The sequence below is a fragment of the Prionailurus bengalensis genome, chromosome A1, assembly GCF_016509475.1.
Source record: "Prionailurus bengalensis isolate Pbe53 chromosome A1, Fcat_Pben_1.1_paternal_pri, whole genome shotgun sequence".
In the NCBI taxonomy this organism is placed as follows: Eukaryota; Metazoa; Chordata; class Mammalia; order Carnivora; family Felidae; genus Prionailurus; species Prionailurus bengalensis.
The window spans coordinates 101,630,664-101,655,948 of record NC_057343.1 but is presented as its reverse complement, the minus strand read 5'-3'; the positions used below and the strand labels follow the sequence as shown (position 1 = coordinate 101,655,948).

General features: G+C 41.8%; 1 protein-coding gene across 1 annotated transcript in view; it reads right to left on the bottom strand.

The window, feature by feature from the left end:
- The window catches only part of SNX24 (sorting nexin 24), a 159,325-nt gene that overhangs the window by 38,351 nt on the left and 95,689 nt on the right, over positions 1-25,285 (bottom strand). The window contains exon 3 of the mRNA XM_043586286.1: positions 20,104-20,208. Within this exon, the coding sequence (XP_043442221.1) occupies positions 20,104-20,208 (105 nt within the window). The remainder of the gene's footprint in view (positions 1-20,103; positions 20,209-25,285) is intronic.

The window sequence follows — 25,285 nt, the reverse complement described above, 5'->3', positions numbered from 1 at the left end:
TTATTTATTTATTTATTTATTTATTTATTTTAACATTTATTTATTATTGAGAGACAGAGAGAGACAGAGCATGAGCATGGGAGAGACAGAGAGAGGAGGACACACAGAATCCAAAGCAGGCTCCAGGCTCTGAGCTGTCAGCACAGAGCCTGATGCGGGGCTCAAACTCACGAACTACGAGATCATGACCTGAGCCAAATTTGGATGCTCAACCGACTGAGCCGCCCAGGTGTCCCAAGATGAAACAAGATTTAAAACAAATTTTATTTTATTGTGCTTATCAATGATACAAAGAATGTTTATTTTTATTAAAAATTACAAATAATGATACTTTTAACATGAGAATGTAACTGAGTATGCTGCCTTAAGGTGATCTCTTTTTTGTTAAGTTTATTTATTTTGAGAGAAAGAGAGATAGGGCAGGGGAGGGGCAGAGAGAGAGGGAGAGAGAGAATCCCAAGCAGGCTCCACGCTGTCAGCCCAGAGCCAGATGTGGGGCTCGAACTCACCAAGTGTAAGATCATGACCAGAGCTGAAATCAAGTGTCAGTGGCTTAACTGTCTAAGCTGCCCAGGAGCCCCTCTTAAGGTGGTCTTAAGTGACTATTCTGCACTATGTTCGAGAATGACTGAGAATTTCATTCATTTCAGAAATATTTGGTGCTAAGAACTGCCTTTGTTGGAAACACTATCTCACAAAGACTGGTAGGTCCAACAGCTGCACTTGCTAAGTCAGAGTACCAATTTTTCCAATTCCAACCTCCAGGAAGACAAAGACATTTTAATGAGGTTTGGCCAAGAAATTCCCTGCTTTCCTGACGTCACACGGTTGTTCTTGGAGAGCAAGTGGAAAAATGTTGCATTTAGAAAAATCTGGATCCAAGACCCAACTGAAACTCTTCTTGTGAAAGGTTTTTGAACAGGCTAGAAAATTCTGTTTCCAAGTTTTAAGGGAGGTAGAGAGAATTTTAGGTTACAAACATTCATCCTGGCAGCCAAATCCCATAATGATAGAAACTTTGTCAGACATCCATTTTCAAAACGTTCTCTCCCAGGCTTGTGTTCTTTCAAAAGCCAGTTACTTTCCCACTTGGGGTGCCCAGAGCCTTCGGAGGCTGGGGGGGGGGAGGGTGGGTTACGCTGAGGCTGCAGCCAGCTGGCAGGAGTTGGGGGACAGCGCCCGCACCAATGCTGCCTCCTTCCTGCTGTTCACCGGGCAAGCAATCTTTAGTTTTGTCTTCAGTCTGCCCTTCCTTTGCTAGGCTCGCTTTTAAGCAACTTGCGCCTTCCGTGAGGTTCAGTTGGTAATACAGCCTCATGAGGCACCTGACAGGCAATAAGCTATAACGAACACTCAATCAAGGGCACCAGGGCGAGGCCCCTGGTTGTGGACCCCAGGCTGCCTGACATCTGGACTTGTGAAAGGGTCGGAATCAGTCTGAGCAGTAATATTCATAAAGCTGGCTTCACTTGTTTGTCAGATAAAAAAGAAATATAATTGCAAGTTTCCTGACTGCTTTCTACATTCCAACGGGGGGACTATGCACAGTTGGCCTTGTATACGCCGGTAAGAGGGCTGCAAGTGCTGCCCCCCAGGGATGAGATGCCTACACGGGCTCTCCTCAAATCGTCTCCCCTGACCAGCAGGTTCTTCAAAAGGTTTAAGCTGATTTACCTGATTTACTTCCTACTATTTTGTCTACTGAGGAAAACAGAGGGGCTTTTCAGAGAGCCTCAGTGCACATCGTCCTAGACGAAATGGTCCATATTTAAACAGACTCACTTCAACCTCAGATACCAGATGACGCCGTTGAGCTGGGACTGGGAAGGACTAAACGTAAAGCGCCATGCAGACTCTGCGGCCCAGCACAGGTCCTCCAAGGGTGTTTATTTTATGAATCAATGAGCGAGTGAATGGATAAAGCATTTCCATTGGAACTTCCTAGTGACAACATCTTGCAGCATCTTGGACATTTCTGCCCAGGATGGCCCCCAATAGTATTTTAAATTAGTCATGGTTTGAGCTGACTTGATGAGATGGTTCCTGAAGGAATATCCTCTAATTTAATTTCCACGGCTAAATAATTAAGATTAGGCATTAATCCTTGTGGCTCTTCGGAGTCCTGAGGATATTCTGGGACTGGGGGAAAACAGATCTAAGGAAGAAGGGAGAGCTGCTCTTCAACGTAGGCCTATTCTATTTTAGGAACTAGATGGTACTTCATATACATTAGCTCACGTGATCCTCTTTACCAACTCTATGAGGTAGGCCTTTTAAACTCCCTTTACAGAAAAGGTGACTAGGGCACAGACAGGTTAAGTTACAACCCCAGGTGAGACAGCAGTGAGTGGAGGTTCAGGACTCTGAACCCATGTCCACCCCGCCCCCCCCCCCCCCCCCCCCCCCCAGTGCCAGGCCACACTCTTCCATTCCAGCCCTCTGCTGTTCCCCATCTGCCTCATTCTAGACCGGCTTTTAAATTCAAGGGTCAACTATAGCCCGAGGCCCAAATCTGGCCTGCTGCATCCCCTTGTAAATAAAGTTTTATTAGAACACAGGCCCTCTCCCTTGCTACGTACCGTCTTTTAACATCTTACGGCAGCCTTCACACGACAGTGGCAGAGTCCTGTGGTTGTGACAGAGACTGTATGGCCTGCAGAGCCTAAAATATTTACCAGCTGGTCTTTTACAGAAAAATCATGCTGATTCCTGACTAGTATAGACACTCTGGTGTTTACAACCTTATTCCTTCCTGTCAGAGGGACATTATACTTTTCTCTTTTAATTCATTCGCTGAAGTCATGGGTCAATTTTGATTTAGAACACGTCAAAAGTCTTTCTCACACAACCTGAGATTTGAGAAAGCAAAGAGTTTTCGATACTAAAAACCGTAGGTGTGACACTGTTCCCGTGCCAAAAATTGCCCCAAATCATTACTAATATTCGTTCACATGGCCTGTTTTCAGGAATCTGGAACTAATTGGTCTCAATTCATCTCCTCTACTCTTTGATCGCTTATTTATCAGACTGGGAAAGATAGATTTAATAGCACTTGCTTGAAACAGGTTCCTTAATTGGAAACATCACAGCATTTAGCTCACTTTGTACTCCAGCAATTAAGAACAATTTGGAAAAGTGTTGTTGATTTTTTTTTTTTACACTATTGTCTCCCTGATTAGTTTTCCAAAGATCCAGACAAAACAAATGACAATTGCAGCTAGCACTATTGGTCCCAATGAAAGCCCAACAGCCAGATTACTTACTATGAGAAATGTGAGGCATCCTCATCCATTTCGTCAGTGTCTTACATTTATTTCCCCGTGCCCTTGTCTCTTGTGGAGGTAAGTGGCAATACCTCTTAGAAAAGGCACCACTTTGCACGTACCTTTACACAATTATCTTCTCTCCAAATAAGCCAAATCAACAGAAGAAATTATTTTTCTTGATTAAGGACCCACATTTCTCTTGGGAGGGCCCAAAACAAACAATTAATCTTTCCTTATTTGTTCTCAGAAGTCCCTGCCTCCTTAAACGCAGGCTATCCAGGTACCTGTGGCAGCCAGTCGGCAGCAATTAGGCCTGAGCAGAAAATGAATGGACTCTGGGCTGAGGGCCTAATCTGCTGAGAGTCTGTGTGAGAGGGCAAGGTTAGACCAGGAAAATTCCCTTGTTGTCGGAACAGTGTTCAAAATTACTACCTGACTTCAGCATAATTAACCAGGCTTGGGAATTTATATGAACTAAGTAATTGGAAAGAATTAGCAAGAGATATGGACATTAATCTTTACCAGTTACACAGTGTTTAATGAAATTAAGGGTCTTGTGCTCATTCTCGCCTTGCTTAGTTTGCACACTTTCCCCTTTACCTGTGGAACCGGGAGAATATGCCATACGAAGATCTACAAAAAACAAAAAAACACCGAAAACAAACAAAGACAAACCCCAAAAAACCCCAAAACACTCTAGGTTGAAAATTAAAAAGAATCCCAAAACTTAGGAGCAGGCTCTGAAATAAATGATAATGCATCCATAGCATAGAATATAATGGAGCGTTTATTGAAATAGTTTTTTTGGGGGGGCGCCTGGGTGGCTCAGTCGGTTGGGTGGCCGACTTCAGCTCAGGTCATGATCTCGCGATCAGTGAGTTCGAGCCCCGCGTCGGGCTCTGTGCTGACAGCTCAGAGCCTGGAGCCTGTTTCCGATTCTGTGTCTCCCTCTCTCTGACCCTCCCCCGTTCATGCTCTGTCTCTCTGTCTCAAAAATAAATAAACGTTAAAAAAAAAATTTTTTTTTAATTAAAAAAAAAATAGTTTTTTTTTAAAAAAACTTTATCTATTAGAGATACATCCTGAAATATTTATAGATAAAAGATATCTGTGAGTTTTTTCAAAATAATATGGGAAGGTGGGTTATGTCTGGGAATATGGACAAAACTGTCTCTGAGTTGATAATTACTGAAGATGTAATTATCCCAGCGACCCTGAGATATGTTTTTAAATTAAGAAAAGCGTTTATAAAACATTAGAGATGACATATCAAATATATTAAAATATACGATTAAAAAACATGCACAGAAAAAAGACAAATGAAGCACACCATAATTCAGAGATGTTTAAATCAGGGTTTCTCAGTCTTGCCACTAGTAACATTTTGGAGCAAGTGACTATCTGTTGGGGGCTGTCCTGTGCACTGTAAGATATTGAGCAGGATCCCTGACCACACCCTCCATTAAATGCTGGTAGCACCCCATCCTCTGACAACCAAAAATGTCTGTATGTGTCATCTAATGTCCCCTGCGAGGAAAAACTGCCCCTGGTTCAGAAACAGTGGTCTGAGTGGAAGAATTACAGAAAATTATTTTTATCCTTTATGTTTTTCAAAGTTGCTGAATATGAACACCTGTATAAATCAGAACAGTAACAAAAATACTGATATACTAAAAATATATTAATCTGCAAGGAAAGATTTTTTTATTTTAATGTTTATTTAGTTTTGAGAGAGAGAAAGAGAGAGAGAGAGAGAGAGAGAGAGACAGAGCGGGAGCAGGGGAGGGGCAGAGAGAGAGGGAGACACAGAATCTGAAGCAGGTTCCAGGCTCTGAGCTGTCAGCACAGAGCCCGACGTGGGGCTCGAACCCTCAAGGTGTGAGAACGTGACCTGAGCATAAGTTGCATGCTTAACCGACTGAGCCACCCAGGCACCCCTGCAAGGAGAGAATGCTTGATGTCTGTGAAGAAATAAGACTGCTTATATCAGAAAATAAAAGACCACGGAACAGATTCTTTGATTAAACTGAAGTCATCAACCTAAAACTAAACCTGATGAAAAAAGCCAGTTCTTTCAAAACTCATGAGTCTATCACATACAAATCTGATAAAATACAAATCAAAAGTATCTCAGGAATAATGTCAGGCTTGGGACACCTGTGTGGCTCAGTCGGTTAAGTGTCCGAGTCTTGATTTCGGCTCAGGTCATGATCTCATGGTTTGTGAGATCAAGCCCTGTGTCGGGCTCTACTCTATGCTGAGCATGGAGCCTGCTTGGGATTCTCTCTCTCCCTCTCTCTGCCCCCACTCACACACGCATGAGCGTGCACGTGCTCTCTCTCAAAATAAACGTTAAAAAAAATGTCAGGCTTCATAACATCTTCTCTGAATGGAAAGTGGTAGCACCGAAGACAGAGTCAAGCCCACTATAGCCATCTTTTCAAAAGAACGAAAACTCACAGAAACGTAATGCTGGCTCAGGGTGTTAAGTTTTCATCAAAGGCATCCACATTGTAAGGTGAGTTTGCATGCGAAGAAAAAGAAGTATGTGGCTACCTTTGCGTCCATATAGATGAAATGACACGAGGGGAACTACTTGTTTCTAGAAGGGGCTTGGAGCTGGCATTCCGCAATGAGTCCAAGTCTGTGTGTTAACACCCCACATCTCACCCACCCCCTTTCTAGAAACAGCACGCAGCCCTGAGCTGGCCAACAAGCAGAGACAGCTGTCCAGGACGATTTAGCCCAGACATTCATCTTATCAACCCAAGGCTCCCGTTTAGGGCACTAAAGCTAACTTTATGACTACTAAGAGGGTTTTGGTTTTTAAATCAGTACATACTGCCAAATCAGGTGGTCAATATTTGGTAACTCGTAGTCTTAAAAGTCCCCAAGTTTTAAGTTGTAAGCCTCATTAAAGGCACTTTGGAGCATACGGCTTGTTTGCCTTCCCTTCCCTTCTTCCACACAGGTTCCTCCCCATCACGTGTGAGGTTCCTAGAGCTTTTCACATTGCCTTTACTGCCCTTACCTCCACTGACCTATATTACCTCTGAAGGCTCAATATCCATAGCTCTGCAGGTCAGGCTTCCTTTGCCAGGCTCACCCACCCAAAGTAAGCAAGAATGCACTATGTGGATTTTCTAAATACCGGCAGGGGCTCCTGGGTGGCCCAATCGCTTAAGCGTCTGACTTTAGCACGGGGTTTGCGAGATCGAGCCCCACTTCGGGCTCTCTGCTGTCAGCACAGAGCCCGCTTCAGATCCTCTGTCCTTCTCTCTCTCTGCCCCTCCCCACTCATGCTCACACTCTCTCTCTGTCTCTCTCAAAACTAAATAAGCATTTAAAAAAATACTGGTTTCATGTATTTCTTCGAAAGAAAAAGGTATTGTTTTCTTTAAAGGAGTAATACATATGGCTAGTACCGGAAATTAAAAAAAATTGTTCTGTACTAAAAATTATTTTATTTTAAAAGTTTTAAAAATGTTTTTATTTATTTTTGAGAAAGAGAGAGAGAGCAAGCAGGGGAGGAGGAGAGAGACAGGGAGACCGAGAGTCCAAAGTAGGCTCCGTTCTGAGAGCAGAGAGCCCCATGTGGGGCTCAAACTCACAAACCACAAGATCATGACCTGAGCCTACGTCGGACGCTTAAGTGACAGAGCCACCCAGGCGCCCCAAGTACTAAAAATTATTTTAAATGAAGTTCATTTCAAGATGAATGGGAAGCAAGCAAATCACTGAGAAAACGAAAAAACACATTTGATATTAAGTAGCACAATTCTCTGTAATTAAAATTAAAAATATTTATACGAGAAGAAATATCATATACTGTGCTAAGTATTTATAGCTTTTGTAGTGTTTTCAGCTCAGCACAAAACAGTCTTCAAGAACTATCACAAAACCTAAGAATCTAGAGGGCAGTGCCTACAAAAATGAAACTTAGGAAACACAGTTTTTCTTCTTCACGTTTCGACAATTATTTCGCCAAGTATGACAACTAACCTGCCTTCTAAATTCTGGATAAGCGGTTAGGGTTTTCCTATATGAACAACCAACCAACCAGTGAAACAAGGTTCCAGGATTTCTAACCAGGCACAAGAGAAACGTATGCGCAACAGAATCTGAAAACACTTGCTAGCAATGATGGATTTAAGTTATTAACAGATCAAAAAGAGATGGATGGTGGTTTGCTTTTCTTAATCTACATCATCATCTAGATCTATTTAAAGATACGTGGCACACTAACAAACTTGGTTAAGGTTTCGATGAAATCACTAAAAATAATCTGCCCCGTTACATGGAGTCTGTATCGATCAATAAAATCACTTGTACAAGGAAAGTACTGTTAAGTACTGACAATCCCGGCCATTAATATTATTTAACACCCTGTTCACCATCTTTAACGAGAACAAAGAACAGTTTGTCTCGTGTGATAAGCAGGACCTTTATACTTACTGTGACTTCTCCAGGCTTTTATGGTGATTTGGTGAAGCCCAAATTGTACATCCCTCTTTTCCCGGTACGCCCCCCACCCCCAATACACAAGATCTTGGTCTTTACTTCAGGTGCATTTTAAAGGAAGTCCTTTGTAAGAAGCGAATCCGCCATTATATGACTTCTTAATTTGTGAGAGAAACTCAAAATTCTAAGGACCTGAGCTGTAAGGCATAGATAGGGTGGCCATTGGAACAACACGGGGCTTCCCGGGTATGCACTCCAAGTTCACTCAGCTTCATCAATGACATTACCCGGCCAGGGGTGGATGAAGAGAGAAAATTTCAATAATAATTGAAATTCTGGCTAAATACCTCAGCCAGAACTGGATGGCCAGGAAGGGACACACGCATATATCTTAAAAATACCAAAATGGAAGGTAGAGAAAAAGGATGAAAATATTACACGGAAGAAAATTTTCACCTTTGGAAATGTCTATGATTATATGAGAATAAAGAGGTGGAAACTCCTTTACGAAGTAAAACTAACTTAATGATAATTCTAAGATCTTAGATAGAAACCTGTTCCAAACTGAACCTTTCTGGTTCTGACCACTCACAATCCTGGAAGCTTAGGACACATAGTGCTTTGCAATTTTGCTGGGATAAAGCAAGAGGGAGCCCCTCTCTGGTAAGTGAACCTTGAAAACATTAAAGACTTGACTCTCAGCTCAGTTTCATTTACTTTGTCCTTGTCAGCTCACTTGTGCCTACCTTATGAAGCTCATGGAGTGATGAAAACAAAATAATACATTTTGGGGGGTCCGCACAGTACATGGAGAAAAGGTGCCCGCAAAAGAATATTAATTCCTGGTGCACTTCAAAGAAGTGAACCCAAAATGAAAAAAACAGATCTAAAAAATGGCTGCTGGCCACAAAATTGACGTTTTATGTAATGTACGAGTAAAATATCTGGTTTATAAGTGGTTTATGGTCATTAAAAGATAAATCTAGAAGGAAAGGTACAGCATAGGGAATATACTCAGTAACATCTGTACGGTGACAGATGGTAACCGAGCTTACGGCAGTGAGCACCGCGTAGGGGACAGAATGGTCCACTCACTAAGCTGTATGCCTGAAACCAATATAACATTGTATGTCAAGTATACTTCAGTTTAAAAAAAAGAAAAGGGAAGTGTGGAAGAAAATGTGATTCACAAAATGGTTTAAGGGTGTGCTCCAACTAGTATAGAAGTTGCTTATTAAGCAAAAGAGGACAGTTCTGAGACAATGCCGTGGTGGTATCAGACCCTTAATGACCATGCGATTCTGGGGGTGCCTGGGCTCTTATTCCAGCATTTTCATGTAGCAACAGGTGATAGGCATCCCAACGGCTGTTCACCCAACAATTACCAAAATAAAACGCCACTCCAGCGTGTCAGCCGTAGTTTCTTACTGCAAAATGGGGAACGGGATCAAGTTGCCACAGAATCTTTAGAAGGGTAAAGAAGCTTATGAAAAAAGAAAGATAAAGACAGGTTAAAAATAAAGAAAGGCTGGCGCATCTGGGTGGCTCAGTCGGTTAAGCGTCTGACTCTTGATTTGGGCTCAGGTCATGATCTCAGGGTTCGTGGGTTTGAGCCTTGCATCCCACTCTGCTGACAGCACAGAACCTGCTTGGGTCTCTGTCTCCTTCTCTCTCTGCCCCTCCCCGACTTGCTCTCCATCTCTCTCTCAAAATAAATAAGAATTTAAAAAAAAAAAAAGATACGGGAGGCTGGGTGGCTCAGTTGGTTAAGCGCCGGATTTGGCTTAGCTCATGATCTCAGCTCATGATCTCACGGTTCATGGGTTTGAGCCAAACGTGGGGCTCTATGCTGATAGCTCAGAGCCTGGAGCCTGCTTCAGATTCTGTGTCTCCTTCTCTCCTGCCTTTCCCTCACTCGTGTTGTGTCTATCTCTCTCAACAATAAAAAATAAACGTAAAAAAAAAAGATAAAGAAAGGCTGGAAAATATGCACAGTGGAATCAGGAAGCCAGCCTACTTTGGAAGAAAGTGTCTTCTTAAGTACACTGGGGTGGGGAGGGTGGTGGCTGAGTAAGAGTCAAAGGCAGATAAAAAAAAATTTATTCTATGTACCCCATGGCATTAAGCCTACATACTAGTTATGTAATTAAAAACAAACAAACAAACAAAAAAAAACATGTTTAGGTCACGACGCAACCTCTTTGGGAACTAACTTGTGGGAATGTTTAAGGTCGATTTTACAGCACATGTATATGACAGGTGGCATTTTATAAAGGCTTCTGCTCCGGTATGGAACATGACAAGTCACTTGCTGTGGCAAGTGGACCCTCCCAGAGATTCCTGCATAATCACATACCCTCCCCTGAATGAACAGGATATCAAATCCATTTTGATTTGGGAAGCAAACACTGTCAAACAGAATCTTATAATCAGTAAAATAATTAAACTTATTTTCCAAACTTTTCTGTGTTTGAAGAACGTATTGTAGCAAATTATGTATGTAACTGCAGAGAGAAGTCCATATGGTAAATCCTGGTAGTAGTATCTGGCTAACCATGAGGAGTGATTTAGCACTTGAACATTTCACTAAGCCGTATTTTCTTGGAAACGAATACTGAGGATCCTAAAAATGCTATATATGTAAATACACTCACAATATATACATTTAAATATATTTCACATATCTTGTATTTATAAATATAAATATATATTATTTTAAAATACAAATACATATTACATACAATTACACACACACACATATATAAATATATATAAGAAATTTTTAAAAAATGCATCACTGAGGTAATAAAAAAGTAAGGAATCACGAGCATCCTTACATCAAATGTAAATTGAAATCCTGATAGATAAGCAAGCACCAGAGCTGGTCCTTTCCCACAGGCAAGCCGAACCCTAGAACTTTGAGCATCTACTATGAAAGCTGCATGGACAGAAGCAATGAAGATAAAGCCTAAGCTTTGCTCAAGACAGGTGGGCATCAGGGATCTAAGAGGCGAACTCCAAATGAAGCTGCTGAAGGATACATACCCAGAGGAAGGGAAAGAGAGAAATAAACCCACTCACAGGTTTGGAACCTAATCTAATGCCTTTTGTGTGGTCCAAAAAAACTTTCAAGCTAAGAAGTCCCACCCAGTTGGTAGTGCTCCTAGGTGATTAGCAAAAGCAAACAAAAATTCTATCTCGTGTAAAAAGTAAATTGAATCCTGGACATGAAAAAAAATCCCCAAGCTAAAAATTGCATTACCCAAGCTAAAAATTGAAACAAACAAAAACCAACATAAATACACTAAGAGGAAACAAAGTACCATGTGCAAAAACTAGCAGAAACAAATGAGACCTATGAAGACATCACTTTTATCAGACTGAGAATTAAAAAAATTTAAAAAAGGGGGGGGGGACGGAAGAGGCAACAATCAAAGATATGATACCTGGGCATTTTCCAGAGACACTGAAAGGTACCTATATTCAGATTGAGAGAGCGTGTGCGCACCCACACAAACGCACACACAATACACAAAAATATAAATGAAAAAAAAATCTATGCCCAGATACAGAATAACTACAGTAACAAAGTTCTACGGTAAAACAGAACACCAAAGATGAAAAGAAGAATCAGAAGAATGACAGATTACACTTAAAAGGCAGAATATTAAGGGCGCCTGGGTGGCTTAGTCCGTTGAGCGCCTGACTCTCGATCTCTGCTCAGGTCATGATCTCAGGGTTCATGAGTTTAAGCCCTGCGTCGGGCTCTGCAATGATGGCATGAAGCCAGCTTGGGATTCTGTATCCCCTTCTCTCTGCCCCTCACTGGCTTGTGCTCTCTCTCTCTCAAGATAAAGAAATAAACTTTTTTATTTTTTTTAAAAAGACAGACAGAAAATTAAGTGTTTCTATTGATAAAAATTGGTATTTTATGACGTTTATTCTTTCTTACATGTCTTCCAAAAAAAAGAAAATTCGTGTATCTTTAAAAAAAGAGAACCAAATTCCTTCACTCTTAGGATTACCATATGAATCAACTGGATTCTTTCCTAATACACATTACTGAATTTTAGTAATCTTATTTTTCCTATACCTTGCAACACTTTGCTACTTTGTGATTCTAAGTATCATTTCATCATTACTCATCAGTTATTCTCAACTGTGCTAAGAAAATATGAAAATAATAAGAACATCTATAGAACAATGGAATCATTTGGAAAGACAATGAAATAAATAATAATCATTACAATACATTTTAGTTTTCTTACTGTGTTACCCAAAGTACTCATTATCTTTCAAGGTTTGGAGACATCATCTTTGAAGTTACTTAAAAAGTTTTCATTGAACACAGTTAAATATTTAGCAATTTTCATTTTCTACCCAAAAGAATAAAGAAAAAAAAATCAAGGGAGTAAAGTGTTTCCTGATTATTAGATGACTCAGATAATGACAACAGAGAGAGACAGGAATACTCTAGACCACCACGATCCAACAGAAGTAAAATGGAAGCCACAGATATACTGCATAATAATTAAAAATGTAAAATTTGGGGCACTGGGGGCTCAGTTGGTTAAGCTTCTGACTCTTGATTTCGGCTCAGGTCATGATGCCGCATTTCATAAATTCAAGCCCCAACATCTGGCTCTGCATTGATGGTGTGGAGCCTGCTTGGGATTCTCTCTCCCTGTCTCTTTGCCCTTCCCCCTCTCTCCCTCTCTCCAAATAAATAAATAAACTTAAAAAAAGTAAATTTCACATTTAAATTATTTGGTAGCCACATGAAAAAAGTAAAAAGGAACAATATATTTTGTTCGATCCTATACAAAATATTACTTCAAGTGTAATCATTATAAAAGCTATTGAGATATTTTACATTCTTTCTTGTACAAAGGTTTTGAAATCTGTGTATATTTTACAGAACATCTTGATTCAGACTAGCCGCATTTCAAATGTTTATTAGCCACATCTGACTACTGGCTTCCATAATATATACCAAAATTGGGTGCATAGGTAAAGTCATAGATCATGAAACTTCAGATGCTATCACAGATGAATTTTCTCACACTTAGAGATCAATGACAAAAAAGGAAATACAGTATTCTCTTGGAGATATTCATTCAATAGGAAGAACTTTACTATACATTACTTCACATCCAGAACATGGACCATTTCATTTCGCTAAACGAATGTGGAACACTATTCTTTCACTTTTTATGATGTTTGTGTACCAAGATTTATTTAACACATGCTTTATTTTACTTGACAAAAGCATATACAAAGGTGTCTGGAAGGAAACAGTAGAGTAGAAGTTTAAAAAAAGTTTATTAATTTAGTCATTCTAGTTGTGTCTCTAAATCTAAAAAGGAAAATATTTTGCAATTAGGCAGCAATGATATAAGCCACTGTCTCTTCAACACATCTATTAACCATCAAGATTTCCAAAGATTTGGACTGTGAAAATGCATGTCTAAGAAAAAGAACCATTAACAATGGTAAGCTAGAACCTACTAGAGATATACTTAAAATCTGGAAGCTTTTACAAGGCTTACAAGATGATTTATGTTTCAGGTTCATGCAGAGTAGTTCAAGATCAAGGAGGTATACTGTTCAAAAGATGCTGCCCATTTAAAAACTAGGAAAATAAGGACTAAAACTTTCGAGTTTGTGATGCTGAAATTCCGATCAAAATTCTAGTGAAGTTGTATTTCACTTTTCTCATTTGAATTTCTGTAAATTATTCATTAAAAAAACTACAAAAACAGTAGTGATTACTACAAAAAATGGTGATAACCATTTTTCCTGGGAAACCAAGAGTTAAAATATTTGAAAAAGATAAAAACAGACCTCCAAAGAAACATCCAGGCAGATTAGGGGGGAAAAAATCAGACAAAATTTCTAAAACAAAAAAGTATAATATTAAAACCTAAAAACTCAAAGGACAGACTTCCAGTTCTGTTAAGATGGAACAGCTATACTTTTTCCCTTTCTCCTGCTGAATGCAACTAAAACATTTTATTGGACATTGTACCTAAGGTTGAGGGAAGAAATGAAACCTGCCAGCACCTAAGGAATGCCACAGAGGTACATTTTATCTTTCCTGGGATTTCGTTTTGCCTCACGTATCTTGACATACAGCAGAAAAAGCTGGCAGCCAGGAAATACCAAGAGTTGCAGACAAATAAAGCCCCAATAAAAGCCCATTTCCTTTAGTAAGAAGGCTGTGAAAACGATAGCCTAGTAAGAGAGAAAACTTTTAGACATCGATCACTCTACTCAACCCAACGACCACAGAAAGAATAGTTGCTCCACTTCCACTCAAGCCAGGGAAAGCCTAGAAGAAAGCCTAGACTTCCAACCTCATGAGACTTCAATGGGGCACTCAATGCCAGGGGGGTGTCAGAGAAGGCCAAGCAGAGAGCCAGGATTCTCACTGTCCCAAGACAGTAACGTGCCGCACCCAAAGCGTCAGTGGCAACCAAGGGAGAGCTGGGACTCCTTTCCTCTTAGCAGTAATGAATACCCTTTCCAGCCCAGGTGTCAACCAAGGCCAAGTGGGAAATCTGGTCTTCTACCTGCATCTGGCAGCAATGAGATAAAGTCCCCCAACCTGTCCCCCAGGCTGAGGGGTATCAGAGAAGGCCAGCCAAGATGGGAGGTTTAGATAAGATCCGGAGTATCGTCACAAAATACAAAAATGTCTAGGAATCAACCAAAATCATTCCTCGTATCAGACCCAGGAAGCTCTCAAACTGAATAAGAAAGACAATCGATAGACGCCAACACTGAGAAGACAAAGATGTTAGATAATGGCTTGTAAGGCAGCCAAGATAAAAATATTTCAATGAGTAGGGGCGCCTGGGTGGCTCAGTCGGTTGGGCGGCCGACTTCGGCTCAGGTCACGATCTCGAGGTCTGTGAGTTCGAGCCCTGCGTCGGGCTCTGTGCTGACAGCTCAGAGCCTGGAGCCTGTTTCAGATTCTGTGTCTCCCTCTCTCTCTGACCTTCCGTCATTCATGCTCTGTCTCTCTCTCTCTCTCTCAAAAATGAATAAACGTTAAAAAATAATAAAAAAAAAGAAAAAAAACATTTCAATGAGTAATTATGAACACGTTTGAAACAAAAGAAACAGTACAAAAACTCAACAAAGACATATAGGGGGTCAGCAAAGAAATAAAAGCTATATAAAGATCAGTGGGAATTTTAAACCTGAAAAATACAATAATCAAAATAAAAAGCTCAGTGGACAGGTTCAGCAGCAGAATGGAAAGAACAGAGGAAAAAGTCAGCAAATGGAAAGACAGAACAACAGAAATGATCTTATCTGACCCACGAAGAGAAAAAAGTCTGAAAAAAAAAAAAAACCCAGAAGAAGACCCAAGTCTCCGTGGGACTACAGCACAAAACACCCCATGTATCCCTACGATCATAGTCCTAGAAGGAGAGGAGAAAGCAGGGAGGAGAGAAACAAAACTCCAAACAGGAAAAACCCAAAGCAATACACACCAAGGCACACAATGAAGTTTCTGAAAACTAACGACAAAGATAAAATCTTGAAAAAAGACATCTTAAAACCTCATCTCACATACAAGTGGAAAACACTAATATGACAGTGGATTTTATCATTAACTATAGAAGCCAGAAGGAAGTGGTACAGTATTTTCCAAGCGGAAAAAGACAAAACAGGGACCGTCAACCCAGAATCCTAGATCTAGAGTGGTCTAGAGTGATGAGATGTGAAAATCCTTGTTGTGCTCAGGAGACTAACGAGAACAGGTAACTATGACAAGAATAGATGCAAACTAACAGAGGAAGGAAAATGGAAAGAGAAAAAGGGGGGTTGGGGGCAGGGGAAATCTGCCACCAATCCAAACGTGGGCAACAAAAGCAAAAGCTCACAGAAAAAGGGACCAAGAGAGAAAGGATGGATGTTTGAACTAAGCTCAATCATAGGAGCGATCAATCCTTGAAACGTAAGTGGAAAATTTGAACACACCTTTTTCTTGCAGATCAAAAAGCCACGTTTGACTGAATAGCACACTTAACCAGCTTCATTTGATTATATATAGCTCAGTGCATTCAAGAATTAGAGAATACGCGTTTTCAAGCACACGATGTCAATTTTAATAAATGTTTCATGCACTAGAGGAAGAGTTAAAAATATAATACTCTGGTCCACCAGACTACTGGCCCAAGGGAACATTGTACCATATTGTACATGTTCAAAAAACAAATGAGTGGCAGGCTAGTCAGGTAATCGGGTCCTCTGACTATAGCATTCTGCAAGTGCTTTTTGACAAACCCCACACCAGCTGTGGACTGTTTTCTCTAAATGAACTTTTCTTTAAGGCATTTCTTTCTGGCTGAGATTATCCTTAGTCTTGATTTCCATGGGTCACTTGGATCTCTAGCTCCCAACACCCACTGCAGAGTTAACTGTTGTTCCCTCCTTATGAATAAGATGAAAACGTAAACTGCTGTTGTTCTTAAGTAAATGACATGAGATGTGTGTCCCTTTCTCAGAAACATAAATCTCACATTACTGAAACAAGTGACGCATGAGAAATACGCATGAAAAGTCTTTGTCTACACCCGGCCAGCTTGCGATTTCACACTGCTACTGAAGAACGGAGAGGGACCCGCCCATTCGACCAGTCTCAGATAAGAAAATGAGGCCAGGGCGGAACCTCAACCTTGCCCACTGTTTGTTTTTCTTTTCTGGAAGAGTATGGATCTTTATTTCTGACATACTGAAATTTTGCCAGCTGTGTCCGAGCCCTGGAGGGCTTCTATGGGTCTCTGGGTTCTGCCCTCGGGGCACCTGGTCTATGTAAAGGCTCACAGCCTCCAGCCGGGGAAAATGTTCAACTCTTTTTCCTTTGATTATTTCCTCCCCTACTTTTGTATTTTCCCCTCTCCCTTCTTTCTGGGACTCTGCGACGTTAGACCTGGTTAGGCCCTCTATGTGTCTTGTCTTTTGTTGCAGAGTAGGTGTACCTGTACTTTATGGAACAATTTCACAACCAGAGAGAAGCTATGGAACTTTTCCAGTTGGAAGACACAATGAATCCTAAGAATTATTTTTTTCTTTTTTACTTTTTTTAATGTTTATTCATTTTTGAGAGAGAGAGAGGGAGAGACAGAGCATGAACAGTGAGGGGCAGAGAGAGAGGGAGACACAGAATCTGAAGCAGGTTCCAGGCTCTTGACATGGGGCTCGAACTCACAAACCATGAGATCATGACCTGAGAGGAAGTTGGATGCTTAACCGACTGAGCCACCCAGCTGCCCCTGTAGGATTCTAAATAATCAAGTTATAGATTTTAAAAACTCCCAATCTATCAATCTATCAAGGGAGATGGGGGTAGGTAGTTAAATAAATTGCAAAAGTTTATGATTATAAGGACATTTCTTTTACAATTATTAATATAGCCTTAAGTAAAACTATGTCAAGGCTGAAAAATTAGAAACTCTACAATGCAGCTTGAAAAGAGCCTCCTGAGAGTTAAGAAACTAACATTTCAGGCCATCTCATTAACTAATAAATTCCAGGAAGTGAGGCAGGTTTTGTAACCATACTACACCTCAGTTTCTCCATCTCTAAAATAAAAGAGCAGTGTGGGCCACCTTAGGGAATGGTGTTGCACTCACCCATGGTCCAGAATGTACTGGTTGATCTCTGGACAAGTGTTTTCTGTGGCCCTCTCAAAGGCTAATCTGCCTGTTCCACGGGTGGGAAAGTGAGGCCAGACAGACAATCATGAACGTAAATGAAGGGCAGGAGGCAGGTTGGACTAGGTAACGTCTAAGGTCACAGTGAGCTTTAGATGCTCTGACTTGGGCTATAATACTCTCTCAGGTTTATGGGCCAGAAAAGGGCCAGTTCATGAAAAGACTGGCCTACTCCTTTTTTTTTTTTTTTATAAGTTTATTTATTTATTCTGAAAAAAAGAGAGACAGAGCAAACAAGTGAGCACAAGCCGGGGAGGGGCAGACAGAGAGGGAGAGAGAGGAACCCAAGCAGGCTCTGCACAGTCAACACAGAGCCTGACATGGGGCTCAAACTCATGAACCGTAAGATCATGGAGGCTGTCTTACTCCTCAAGAGGCTTACATACCACAAGTTATCCCAAAATGATGCATTACCCAGGGTTTTCATTTCACTTGGGACAGATAAAGTATTCCCACTCATCTTTCCAACTTCCACCTAGCTCCCACTGCCCGCAAAGACAATCAGGTAGAAAAGGGAGAAGAGAAAGCTCCCTGCAACTCCTTGGAGACTGAAGTGACAAGAAAACGAATATTAAACTCACAACCAGGAACCAAGCCCTTTTGGTCCCTCAACCACATCTTTCAAGCCCCATTTCTGAGAATAGAAAATTCCAAGCCCAATTTGAGAGTCACTGTAAACTCCTCTCGGTGCCAGCTGATTTTATCTGCATGTTTATATTCAAAGTACAAACAACTTAAAATGTTTACACTAAGTAGTAATGGAAGTCATGTGTCAAAGACAATGGGAGGAAAAAGAGGAAAGCGTTCTTCACAACGAGAGCTTGAAGATATACAATATCCGTGGAAAATCTGGCTTATGAGTAAGAATGCACTGTTTACCTATTCCATTTAATTACAGAGAACATGACTTTCTACCCTTTGCATACACAATGTCTAAAGTCTCGTGTTTTGGTTTTTTGCTTTGGTTTTGCTCTGCAATGCTGCCAGAAACTTGGGAACACTCACAGCTCCATGTACAGAGTCCCAGGGAACACAGCCACACATGTTCCTGTCCTTTGTGGTCCCCCTTTCCTTTAATCTCCCACTTTCAGGGAGAGGCAGTGAAAACCGCCATGCCCAAAGGAAGAGAACAAAAACAGTCAAGACAGCCCTCCTCAGATGATCGCAAGGTCTCCAGCATGTCAACTCTCCTTGGAGAACACCATCAAGACCAAGAAAACTACGCAAGGCCACCAAGAGGCTCTTGGCATCTCTCCAGTGGGAGAGAGTCATCTGAAGCGTGCAGTGACAGCGTATCCTCCCCTTGTAACCAAGAGCGATTCAGGCACAACCACCCAGAAAAACTCTGTCGTGGACACTGGGTCCTGGCTTCCCAGAGCCTCCCGCTACCTGCCTGCACAGAAGCCACCCTAAGATTAAAGCTTACAGGGGTTACAAGGTATTATTCATAAAAAGGAAAGTAACAGCCGCTGTTTCTGTGATGTAACATGTCTCCGACGGATAGCTCATCACGGCGAATCCATAACCCTCAGGTGAGGTCCAGCTCTGCTCTTCCTTATCTTCCCAGCTATGCTCACCTGGGTCATTCCCATGCATCTGCCTGTCAATTGTTCAGTGTCCTGGCTGAACACCCGACCTGTGCCATCCCTGCACCTGCCCTGTGTGGTTCTCTTCGGATTAATGACTACATGAAATATTCATCTGAGGCCTTTAGCCTTTTATATTTAAAAACAGAGAGAAGTTGGCACTGCTCTATCTTTTCTTTTGCTTTTCCTGTCACTTAGGACAAGCGTTTTTCTTTCTTCCCTCAATAGTTCCACTTGCTCCTCTCAGCTGCAGAAAAGAGCCTCCTATCGCATTCTTTCACAAGCACACATTCTAATTTTCAAAGAAGCCGACACTTCATCAGAGGCAATTAATTTTTATGCACTTGTTCTCAACTTGATTCCATATATGGACTGGCCAGGCCCAACAAAAATTCAGTTTCTCTATGTCTTCAAAACCCAAAACTAAAGGCTAGGAATGCCATGAGAAAGCAATAAATCTTGGAAAGCAAACAAAAAGCAAAAAGTAATTCAAAGAGCTGAATTAAAACATGGACAGATTTGCTTTACATCAGTTTTTACCTTTATACTAAATTTTCACTTCCTCGATCCAGAGAACCAATGACAAATACAACTTCGTTAAAGCTAAAAGGACCAACTGACAACATATTTTTAATTTTAAACTTTCTTTACTTTAATCTAGAATGTCTGACTGTTGATATATTTTGCATCTCACCCAGAAGTTCTGACAAAAAAAATATCGAGACATAAATTTATTTAAACTGCATTTTATTGGGGCGCCTGGGTCCCGCAGTCGGTTAACCATCTGACTTCAGCCAGGTCACGATCTCGCGGTCCGTGAGTTCGAGCCCCGCATCAGGCTCTGGGCTGATGGCTCAGAGCCTGGAGCCTGTTTCCGATTCTGTGTCTCCCTCTCTCTCTGCCCCTCCCCCGTTCATGCTCTGTCTCTCTCTGTCCCAAAAATAAATAAACGTTGAAAAAAAAAATTAAAAAAAAAAAAAAAACGTTGAGAAAAAAATTAAAAAAACAAAACAAAACAAAAAAAACTGCATTTTATTGACCGAGGATCTAAACGCATCTTACCTGTAAATATGTTTCCAAACCTTGTCGTCGTTGCTCCAAGACTTTTGGGACCCAGTTCCTGACATGTTTAGAAGGGATTTCTGGAGTTTTTATACATTTCTTAAGCTATAAAGATAGAAACAAACAAAAATACAGAAAAATGTCTCAATTATAAAGACATTATTTGAGGGGGAAAGGCAGTAAAAGAAAATGAGCCACAACTATCTCCAATAAAAAAGATACAAGAAAGTATAATTACAGTGAAATTTCGGTAACAAATTCTTTACTTGGCTTTCCTAAGTGTTTAGGTTTCGGGATAAGCGTTTTATGGTTTTGGTAGATTTTGCTATGCTTGTATATCACTGAGTATTTCAGACTGGATTACTTTTTTCCAAAAAATTAAAAGCTCAGTAAATGCATTATAATGGAGGTAAAGACATTTATAATCTTTTTAAATTTATTTTTTAACGTTTATTCATTTTTGAGAAACAGAGAGCACAAGCAGGGGAATGGCAGAGAGAGGGGGAGACACAGAACCTGAAGCCGGCTTCAGGGTCTCAGCTGTCAGCACAGAACCCGACGCGCGGCTTGAACTCACAACGCGAGATGGTGACCTGTGCTGAAGTCGGACACCCAACCGTCTGAGCCACCCAGGCACCCCTATAATTTTCAAAATCAATTAATATAATGAAATTTTGCTCAGAAGAAGTAAAGTCTTTCTACATATTATTTCACATAAAAAAGCAAAATAAAATGCAATGTTTCTAACTATCTCGCTGGAAATGACACGTAAACTAGACCAAACTACTTGGAGAGTTTCTCAAAAGGTCTACGATAGAGTGAACTTAAGTTTTTTAAAACAGAGAGACTGATCCTTCCAATGCTCCTAAGATTTAGGTCCAAATTCTGTTCATGAAAAATCACGGTTCTCAGCTAAGCCTTTCTGGGCAGCAGTTTTAAGGGACAACATATATAAAGAAAAATTCTACTGGAACCTGAGTTAGTGCTGCCTGCGGGAGACTCATCCTATGACATCAACATCCTAACCTGTGAAGGTCACCTTACATGGCCAGGTACTTTGCACAGGGGTCTTAAAATGGAACAATTCCCCTCGACTATCCAGGTGGGCTCAGTGTAATAATAAGATGCCCGATGAGAAGGAAGCAGGAGGCTCCGACTGAGAGAGAGCCTGGAGGATGCCACGTGGCTGGCTTCATTGACAGAGGGAGGGTCGAGAGCCCAGGGGACCTCGAGAAGCTAGAAGGAAAGGGAATGGACGCGCCCCTCCAGCCTGGGGATGCCTTGATTTTAGCCCAGGGAAACTCGTTGTGGACTTCTGACCACAAGAAGAATGAGAAAATAAATTTCTGTTGTCTTAAGCCCTCAGTTGGTGCTAACATGTTAGAGCAGCAATATGAAACCAACACACAGACTCAAATGGAATGAAGTTTAATGTTCTAATTAAAAATTTGGAAACCCTGCTGAGACTGTGTAGCGGGAAGCCAGACCCGGTGTTGGAAGTTAAGAATATACAGATTAAAGGGGCACCTGGGTGGCTCACTTGGTTAGGCGTCTGACTCTTGACTTTGACTCAGTCATGATCTCACACTCTGTGAGAGCGAGCCTTGCATCGGGCTCTGAGCTGACAGCGCGGAGGCTGCTTGGGATTCTCCAGCTCCCTCTCTCTCTCTGCTCCTTTCCAGTTCTCATACACACTCTTGCCCTTGCTCTTTTGTTTTCTCTTGCTCGCTAAGATATAAATGAGTAAATAAACAATAAAAAAAGAAAAGAATGTGCAGATTACGACCTGCTGAGTGAGGGGCATACGTCCTGAACACCTGAGCTCCCACTTTGGGGAAATGGACCCTATGGGCTTGCTGTGAATGAAGGCAAGGTTTCACTACACCCGCGGAGAGGAAAGAAGAGTCAGAAGACTTGTCAGAGACCCCAGAAGTGGGGGAGGGGTGGCAGGTCAGGAACAAGCAGGAGACAAGACAGCAGGGTGACAAGCACCTATCACTGATCACTTTCAGCTGGTCAGGACTGAGGTCACCAAATTTCCGAGGGCTTGACTCCAAATGGTTATTTTAAAAGGTGCCAGGAAAGCCAAGTGGGAATGTATGGAGGGAATCCTGAACTCAGGTCCTTACCTAAATGTCCGCACTCTGGGTGTGAGCAGGGTTATCATACTGTAAAATGCCTAGACAGCAGCCTAGGAAATCACAATTGTCTTTCAAAGTTTCAAAAACTCAGATAAACAAGTTTTTCTCCTCACACATTGCTCCTTTTTAAAAAAAATTTTTTTTTTAATGTTTATTCGTTTTTGAGAGACAGAGAGAGAGAGAGAGAGAGAGAGAGAAAGTGGGGGAGGGGCAGAGAGAGAGGAAGACACAGCATCCAAAGCAGGCTCCAGGTTCCGAGCTGTCAGCACAGAGCCTGTCATGGGGCTCGAACCCACCATCGAACTGTGAGATTATGACCTGAGCCAAAACTGACTCACCCAGGCGCCCCCATATCATTTTAAATGGGAAGCTTAGTGAATGTCTTGAGCAAGGGCATGACTTAATATAAATTCACTTTAAGGAGGTCATGAGAGATTCCATAATCAAGCAGCACTATAATGGGGCTCTTTTTCCTGACAGAAACGCGAAGCACTCCTGGAGCGACAGCCGCTGTACTGTAACCAGAAGAGTGAAAGGCGCGCGCTAAAATAAAGACGGTAAAGCAGAAAGACCAGAAGGAACTTGGAATATGGATAACTGCGGAATTGCAACATCAACTTGGAGCATCTGCTTTCAGTTTTGTTGCAATGTGAGAATCTTCTCTCACCTGGTTAAGAAACCTAATCAAGTTCCTAGTATATCCAATGAAAAATACTCCTGGCACAAAGGAACCCATTGTCTAGTTTTGGTGATTCTAAGTCTCAGATGCCCCCGAGGCACTCACAGAGAGATAAGATGTAGGCAGGGGGAAAGGAGTCTAGATCTAGGCATCAGAATACGTTAAGTGGTACTGAGAACCATGAAACTAGATGACATGACAGTGGGGTGTTTCTCTGTTGGCACAGATGGGAAAAAACTGCTGTGATGGCAGAATCTGAAGACAGCTCCCAAGATCCCTGCCCCTTAGTGCATGTGTGCCTACATAATCCCCTCCCATGGGGTCATATGGGATCAGTGAATGTGGGCAGGACAGCCGTTCCTTTGATGAGGTGACCTTTTATGAGACCCGGTCCTAGCACACAGACTCATGGCTTTGCCATGTTCCAACCACATGGCATAGATGCTGAGAGCTACCCTTGGCCAAAAAATCAGCAAAAAAAAAAAGGGGGGGGGGCCTCAGCCCCATGACAGCAATAAACCTACTTTCACCTAAACAAGCTTGGAAGAGGACCCTGAGCCCCAGATGGGACCATAGCCTTGGCCACACCTGGATGCCCACCTGGTGAGACCCTAAGCAGAGAACCCAGTACACCTGTACCTGGACTCGTGCTCCAGAGAAACTCCCAAATGATACAGTTGTCTTGTTTTAAGCTGCTGAGTAAGTGGCAGTTCCTTACACTGCAATGGGACATGGCTACAATGGCAGAGATCTCTGATTCTGAGAGGCAGGGCAGAGAAGCAGGCAGGCACTGAGCAGGGGGTGAAACCGCACCTTCAGACAAGAAAGGGCTCCAAGAAGCGGGCACAGTCCGACTGCCCAGCCAGGCTGGGGAAGTCAAACAGTGGGTAAGGAGGGAGTAGGAAGGGATAGAGCAGAGCCTCCATTTTCAAGGAATTCTACCAAGAAAGGAGAGTAATGTGGGCAACATGGGAGGGAAGCAGGGAGGCAAAGGTATTATGTTAAATGGGAAACACTAGCACATGTTCATTTATTTTTTTTATTTTTATTTTTTTTTTAATTTTTTTTTCAACGTTTATTTATTTTTGGGACAGAGACAGACAGAGCATGAACGGGGGAGGGACAGAGAGAGAGAGGGAGACACAGAATCGGAAGCAGGCTCCAGGCTCTGAGCCATCAGCCCAGAGCCTGACGCGGGGCTCGAACTCACAGACCACGAGATCGTGACCTGGCTGAAGTCGGACGCTTAACCGACTGCACCACCCAGGCACCCCTCATGTTCATTTATTTATGAGACTGATCCAATACTGAGGAACAAGGGAGAGAGAGAGAAACCATTTATGATTGTATGGGAATAAATATGTATCTCATCTCTACACCATTTGAGGTATTTCTCAAACAGAGACAAAGCCAAAAATGCTCAAGTATTCTGTGGTAATAAATTTATTCGGTTACAATTTAAACCTCAGGAAACTTCCTTTAAAACTGTTGAATCGTGGGGCGCCTGGGTGGCTCAGTCGGTGAAGCATCCGACTTCAACTCAGGTCATGATCTCACAGCTTGTGAGTTCGAGCCCCATGTCAGGCTTGGAACCTGCTTCGGATTCTGTGCCTCCCTCTCTCTCTGCCTTTTCCCTGCTCACTCTCTCTCAAGAATAAATAAACATTTAAAAAAAAAAAACTGTTGAATCGTGACATTTCTTACATTGTAAAATAGAAAATCAACTCCATTATCTGTCTCTCCTTTTTTTTTTTTTAAATCTTGAAGATAGAGTACTGAAAACACTTTTCCTTTTTATTTATGTCAGGAGTATGGAGGAAGCCGATCATCATAGCTGCGGGGATCTGTGACAGCGTTTGTAGGTGAGTAATGAATTGCTTTAGATGAGGAGAGACAAACCCAAGACAATATGTTTCCAGCAGGGCTCAGCTGCTCACAAGATAAATACTCCTCTGCCACTCCATGGGATGATTAACTGTTCTGGCCATGCTGCGTCCGGCTACACGGCCTTTCTGATCCACACGGATAGCCACCAGATTCCGTGATACTGAAGGCACAATCCCCTCTGCCTGGAGTCATCTTTTTATTTTTATTTTTTTAATTTTTAAAAGGTTTTTGTAAGTAATCTCTATGCCCAACGTGGGGCTCGAACTCACGACCCCAAGATCAAGAGTCGCACGCTCCAGCGAGTGAGCCAGCCAGGCACCCCTCCCTTTCCTCTTTATACCATTCAAAGAGTTTACTCAGACTTTCCTCCACACAGATGTCCCACATATTCACTGGTGATAGTGCCAATCTTCCAGAGAAAGGAACACAGATACTTTCCCAAGCACCTAAACAAAGAGCTGGATATGTGACAAAA